General features: G+C 39.3%; 1 protein-coding gene across 4 annotated transcripts in view; it reads left to right on the top strand.

The window, feature by feature from the left end:
* Positions 1-7,469, top strand: part of HnRNP-K (Heterogeneous nuclear ribonucleoprotein K) — a 65,240-nt gene that overhangs the window by 30,681 nt on the left and 27,090 nt on the right. For 3 of the 4 annotated variants that reach the window (XM_018020746.2, XM_026811690.1, XM_026811691.1), the window contains exons 6-7: positions 1,851-1,974; positions 2,486-2,596. In XM_018020746.2, coding sequence (XP_017876235.1) covers positions 1,851-1,974; positions 2,486-2,596 — 235 coding nt within the window. The remainder of the gene's footprint in view (positions 1-1,850; positions 1,975-2,485; positions 2,597-7,469) is intronic. The other variant, XM_026811692.1, reaches the window with a different exon arrangement.

Genomic DNA, 7,469 nt, shown 5'->3' with positions numbered 1-7,469 from the left:
TTAGCTTCTTTTTTTTTTTTTAGAGACGCTAGTTCGTTAAGAGAGGTCGAGATCTTCGAGGCGATGACTTTCGACCCGAGAATCAGTCGAAACTAGCAATTTTTGATGATTAGAACAGTTAGTGTGCGATTAGCGAGGGATAGAAAACGTTCTATGGGAACAAGAGTGTGTAGTTGGTGACGTTAACGAAACTCCTCGCGTTATAGGACGTGCTCGTTCGTCTGGCAGTCTCGAAGCAGCGTTATAGTAGCCTGTATGGGAGGAAAACGCGTCATTAATCCACGACTGGTAGAGGACGAACGTCAGAGCTCTGCTTTTGTAATTAATAGTGATCAATAATTTGATGGAAACGAGGAAAACCACTGATTACATTGACGTAGATTGAGTGTAACATAGAACTGAATCAAAGATACAGAAATTCATTTGAAATAAGTTGGCAATGATCGTTGTTATTTATTCTGCAATATAATTACAAGCAGCACTCGTGAAGTTCGTATCAGATTATCAGTTTCTGTCTGAGAATACAAAATATCTGTAGGTCATTTAATTCTCAGCTCAAGTGTGACTACCCTAACATTAACTTGTTATAAGACACGTGGAAGATTGTCACTAAAAGATTAATTTCAAGTAAATAAACCTGCAGTTTTGGAATATTGGCTCGCTGTAATCCCTACCAGTCGGTGGTTAACATTAACCAATAACCCAAGGGAATATAATAAACGAAACGATGGATGTAAGAATATTTACAGCGTGGAATAAAAATATGAGAGTACAGAACTGAAATGTATGAGAAGAAAAAACCGCAGGAGAGATATTGGAAAACTGCTACGATAACAATAATATTAATAATAATTATAATAATTAATTTTAAGAGGAATATTTTTGTTTTTCAAAGAAAAACCGTGTTTCGGGGTGGTCAGTAATTTTTTGCAAGTATTGTCCTGTTTTATTCGTGCTTCTATATGTTTTTAAATTAGTCTCATCCTACGTTGCTTATAAGACAAATTAACTTTCCTCGAGGCTTGACTAAACGAAGATCGAGATCTCCAATAGCCGTAACTTCTCTTCAAGCGTTAATCGAAGCTTGGGATTCGTCCGAGAACCGCGCTGGCCACCCGGTGTCGATTACGACCGCTCCAACGGAACTTGACGTTCTTTCGAGCGAGCTCGAAATTGGAGTACGTAATCGTGTCGCGGTTTATCGAATCGTGTCGAACAAAACTAAAGAAACTCGCGTGAAATATATTCTGCCGAGCTACTCCGTCTCTCTCCCGATATTATCCGGTGCTCCATCGATCGCCAAGGGCCATTGGAGGAAAACCCGTTGATATATCGCTGGACGCGATCTCGGTTCATCCTCTGAAGCCCAGCGGAGCGGCGAGAAATGAAAATCCATTTCTATGATATTTCCGAATTTATAATCGATCAAGCATTCCGTTTCGATCGTGTCTCTCTTAATATCTCCGAGAGTCTAACAGAAACCATTAAAGGGAACTGAGAATGGCAGACGCAAAAGGATCGGGGGTTGATTTCTGCTCGGCGACGTTTCAGAAGTTCCCTGTTTATCTTCAGTCCATCCCGGCAAGTTTTCTCGTAGTGGTAGAAACGATATTTTCCGACGTGCCTCTGTCCACATCGCGTCCGACCGGAGAGAGACGAGACCGATAGCTCGCGTGAACTTACGATCAAACGATAAAAAGAATTGAAATTTTCATACTTAAAAATCGTGGATACTTTTAATCGTTAGTACGAAAATTTAATCGACACGATTCGTTTGAAAAAGATAAACGTTCATAGGATTTAATTATGATCGAGGATTCGAATAATTGTGGGAGTGTTTTTGATTCTAGGGTGCTTACCATCAGCTCGGATCTGTCTACCGTCCTGCAGGTGTTGAACGAGGTCGTACCTAATCTCGAGGAGGTGAGTGTTGCTACGAGAAGAGGATCACACGGGAAAAGAAATGACTCAATCGTGAGACTTTTCACATGTTTTTCTTACCTTAGAATCCATGAACTTAGTAGATCAGCTAAAAAACGGGTTAGCAGCTTGAATCACTGATCCTTCAATTCTTATTCTATTCTTAAAGAAAAGCGTTAATCGGTATTGTGAATTAAAGAAAATACCTCGAGCACTTCCTTTCCAAGCATGTACATCGACCGTATCGTGGAACGATCGGTAATTCGATTAGCAGCTAGCATAAACGTGGCATCAACGGTTCAGAGTCGTGTTCCAAAGAACGTGTACACAGGACGTTATGAATATTCACTAGTACTCCGAGAACAGAGATTACCATGAGTCTCCGTATTACAAGCAACCGCGTGCAGAACAAAACTAAATAACGTTTTTGTGGAACGACTCGAGACGCTTTAACGAAGTAAAAATAAAAACAGAAAAGTGCTCGGCGTTACATGCGAAAAATCGACAATTCGAAGAGAGAGAGAGAGAGCGTGTTAAAAGATTTCTGGGACGTTGTGAATTTCAGAATGGAGCCCGACACGGCAGCGACGAGATCGACATGCGTATGCTGGTGCACCAGAGCCAAGCCGGGTGCATAATCGGCAAGGGAGGGTTGAAGATCAAGGAGCTTCGCGAGGTGAGTCACGCACATAATTGATCGCATGCCATTAAATCTAGTAATCGGTTGTACGATTGTCACGTACGAATCCGCGCCAAGGCCTCCAGCGGTTTGCTGACGAATTTAGTCGTCCTCGATGCGTTTACGTGGCCATCTTATTAATCACCGCGAACGATCTAAACGCTTTTAACGCTCGTTTCCACTTCGCGGTCTGATAAATTATTATCTGCTTTCGAACGATTCGAAAATGTTTCATACCGAATAGCAGCAGTGCTGCAACGGTGTCTAAAAATATGATGTCTATAGATACGCGAAGGTTCCTATAGTTTTAATCATCGAAAATGAATTTTCGCAACTGCTGCTGCTGCTGCTACCTTGAGCAACAGACAGGCGGTTGAGAAAAACTCGGTTTCCTGAGTTACAGTCGAGATTGCCGGAACATTAAATCATTAGACCCACGACTGATTCCTTACTCGGTTTAATCCGAATAATCTATTGCACAAACGCTGTTAATAAATCTGGAACAGGAATAATGAGCAAATTGTCCAGCGTTTCCCGTCGTTTCACCTCATCTAAGTCGGTTCAGTTGATTAAGAAAATTACAGAAATTGCGCATACCAGTAAACTTCAGCTAGATTTCTACGAAATTTGTTTTTAAGAATTCGTAGAAAAGCTGACAATTTTACGAGCTTCGCTCTAATAAACAATCTCGAGACAATTTTTCGACGTAATAGGATTTGAAGTTGATAAACGAAATCGTTCGAAAATGCTAATTGATCCGCGCTTTTAATTAGCGAAACCACTCCGGGTAACGAGACGTTCCAGACGACGGAATATGCAACTTGGCCAAGTGGCTCGTTACGTTTTTGCATTCAGAAGAGGTAAGAACAGCCCGATGCGGACCTTTTGTGTACTGCCTCCTCTCGACGGCCGCGATTTTTCTTATTCCCAGCTTTGTCGGTTTTCTCCTATTTTATTCGTCCATCTCGCAGTTTCCAAGCTAGTCTTGACACACCTGCTCGACTATTCGAGCATTCGTAATCGACAAAACGCATAGATTGCGATTATAAAGATTTTCCAAGTGCATTCATAGTTAACGAAGTTCCAAGGATTCTGTGAAGGATGAGTGAAACAATTGTCATCTGTATTCTCTCATCATGAGATCATAGCAGATTCTTGTACATGACTCAAGACGCATATTATCTCTGATTAATTTTCAAGGATTTATATACAGATAAACAACAACTGCAAGCACAGCTGGTATTTTTCTTATTGCGTTCGCGTGGATAGGTATAAAAATTGTCGCAAGTAATCTTACGTTGCAATCTCTTTTCGCCTGAACGTAAGAGGGAACGAAAACATGGCAGTGCCATTCAGCGACGTCGTCGTCGTTGAATCGTTTCGTTCGATCGAGGCTTACGGAGAGGTCGGGTTAGCTTTCGGATTTCAAATTATTCTCCCACGTCGACGAATGAATTTTACGGAAAACCGTAAATCGATCGTAATTGAAGCGAAACGAGATTTAAGAAATGGAAATGGCCCTGCTTTTGAATGATCGTTCGAACGATCTCGCGATTGCAGAATCCTCCCGTCTTTGTGCCACGGTTTTACGCAATAACATTGTACTCGACCGTTTCCTGTTTCCCATGAAACTTTCCCTGTCCTGTGTCAACAATACGCGGCGCCTATTTCGATACACTCGAGCGCCCTTAGCACGTGCAATATTTCGCGTATTTCGACCGGAGAGACGTAGCTCGTTTATCGTAATACTTCCGGGATCCTGGCGCCGGATGTCTCCCGTTGAAAGCAATAAAACCGTCTTGTTCGCGCCACCCAGCACCCATCCCTCCCCCACGGGTTTCTACGTCTACCCCTAATTTCTCGATGTGGAACACGCTCGGCTCTGCTACGACCAGTCAGGTGAACGGAGTCGAGGGTCTCGTCTGTATCTCTCGTTTGCACAGGCATTCTTCTATTATCTTTTTACACCAGTATTGATCCACCTTGTTATCTTCATCTCCTCTCTTATATGTTTATCATTCGATTATTATCATTTTATTATACGCTTGCTCGAGCTTTTTATATTCAGATACTTAAGCTCGTTTAAGCTACAAGATAAAAATACCAAGTCAATGTTCGAAGCTGTAAACTTTTAGGAAAATGTGTGAAAATTATAAGCGTTGATTCTTAAATAATATTCTCCAAGTTGATATCAGTTCAATTTTAAAATGTGTATTATATTCAAAATTATTTTAAGGTTTATCTACACTAACGCAATGGTATGTAGGGTTTCTGTACGTCGTAGGACGTACAGGGAAAAGCGGAAGAACCCTCGAAGCAGGTAGTGGACCCTAAACAGCAGGCCTGCCTATTCGATGTCAAACGTGGGCCCTTGAGATCCCTGCTTTTACACGCTTTTCTTTATACAATGTCCTAAAGATTAGAGCACTGGTTCTGCTACCGAACGTATGTCCTACGACCTACGAAGACCCTACGTGCCGTTGACGTTACGTTAGTATAGATAAACTTTTATTATTGCATCTCTGATCTTTATATATGAAATCAACGTGAGAATGAAAAAAAATAAAAATCTTGCACATTGTTTTATTAATCCAATAATATTCAATAACTAGCCTGCAGATTTTATGTATTTATAGAAGAATGAGATGTGTTATGTATTATAAGAATGCATCCAATATGTGAAAATCTGGAGAACATAAAATGTGTATATGCTCGATTATTTCTGGAAGCTAAATCTCAATCTTATTATTTTTATATAAATTTTTAAATTGGCAACACAGATGCTTGATTTCGTATAAATTACTGTTAAAATTCTGTGAATTATTTCTGTCGTTCTCAGTCATGTTTTATATAGAAGATAACGTTAGTGTAGATAGACTTTTATTATTGCATCTCTGATCTTGATATATAAAATCAACGTGAGAATGAAAAATTAAAAATCTTGCACATTGTTTTATTAATCCAATAATATTCAATAACTAGTCTGCAGATTCTATGTATTTATAGAAGAATGAGATGTGTTATAAGAATGCATACAATATGTAAAAATCTGGAAAACATAAAACTAGTAATTGCTTGATTATTTCTGGAAGCTAAATTTCAATCTTATCATTTTCATATAAATTTTTAAATTGGCAACACAAATGCTTGATTTCGTATAAATTATTGTTAAAATTCGTATCGTCATTGTTTTTATCTAAAGTCCCACGAAACCACAAATCATTGTTTAATTCCTCCGTATGATGAAATTATCAGATATTATGTGATAACCACGAGATCCCAGAGGTGCGCCGTTAATCTGTTCGCTGAGTTACACGCGAGTGTTTTGATGCGACGAGTGTCGGGAGGTTTACGAAGTAACTCGGCGGACTGTCCGGTGTTTCCGTTTGAAAGCTGCTCGGATCAGGCGATCGTTCGTAATTACGCTCGTTCGCCACCCTGCTTCACCCCGTTCTTCTCGCTCAATTACGGCGACGCGTTTTCAAAAAGTGTATTTCCCCGCTGGTCGGTGTCGAGTTCGTTAGCCGGCCCATCGATTCACTGGCTCCATTAAAACTTTCCACCGCCGTCAAACGTTCTCTGTCCCTCTCTTAAATCGCGACGTACACGATGGATCTTTTTATCGTGAAACGTATTCTAAACCATTCCGATTGTACAATCAACGTTTTTTTTTTCTGTAATAAGAGGCAAACTTCCATTCGAATCGAAGCGATAACTGATATGAAATAATAGATTTGTCCTTCTCATCGATAAAAATAAAACATTTTTTAAGACCTGATCGATGACCTGATCGATGACGAATGTCTGATAAATTTAATAGATTCATTTACGTTCTCTAGAATTTTGTTTAGTTTAAAACTGACATGATTATCTAACGTTAAACGTCATAATTCACCGAGAAAACATTGTTAGTAAAATATAGTTTCGCGTTTTAAAGATAGGAAAGCAAGACTCTGGCCAAAGTACACAGAAACAATGTTGCAGCGAGTTTGAATAAAAATAAACTTTAGTCACTGTTATTCGTCTTATCAATATTTTAACCGTGTCATCGTATCATCAGTCGCTGCAAACACGGTATTGATAAGGCTTCGATGACTTCTTTAACACCCGTTTCATTCGTTCCTGTACGATTGTTAGTGTACGTTTAATTATGATAAAATCGCAAACTTTAGATTGAATTGTTATGTAAGTTAGTTTCATGGACGACAGCACCTGCTAGTGGCTTATTAATGTGGTATATTCAGTGGTAGAAACTGTTCAATGCAGTGAAAAATGCAATTTTTGCAAAAATTTTCTGAATATTTCGAAGTACTAATTTTATACAATTTATTTGTTATTCAAAGAAAAGAAATAATATAGAGATTGCAATGCAGTTAAGTTAATGTTCGCGCCATCTCACATAGTTTATTCAAACCTCGATGAATGTAACGCACGCACACTGATATTACTAAGGAGTGGCAGTGCACGTGTAATCGTTGAGACAGCGAACGGGGCCCAATGGGGCTCAGGATACAGTTGCTCTTTTCGGTGGTAATCGGTTGATGCTATCGAAAAAATTCTATGCATTTTTCTTCTAACTTCGATACTTAATGAGTTAAATATGATTAATTGGCATTTTATAGGTCTTGAGAAAATCCGACCGTCCCACCGTCGAAATGGCGAACTTTTCACAAAAAATTTCGTTTTTCTTCAATTACTCCTAAACTGTTGAACTTACGGGAAAATTGCATACAACCTTTCTTGTAGAGGACGACGAGATCTACAATTTCCATATAAAAATTCTTTGCTAGCATCAATATTTAACGAGTTATTGACGAAAAACGAAAAAACAGTTTTTTGCAAATAACTCGTAAACTATTCACACTAGAGA

This window comes from Ceratina calcarata, unplaced genomic scaffold (assembly GCF_001652005.2).
Source record: "Ceratina calcarata isolate Rehan_Ccalc_2016 unplaced genomic scaffold, ASM165200v1 scaffold233.2, whole genome shotgun sequence".
NCBI lineage: Eukaryota > Metazoa > Arthropoda > Insecta > Hymenoptera > Apidae > Ceratina > Ceratina calcarata.
Note: the sequence above shows the minus strand (reverse complement) of the source record. Positions and strands in the feature narration are given on the sequence as shown.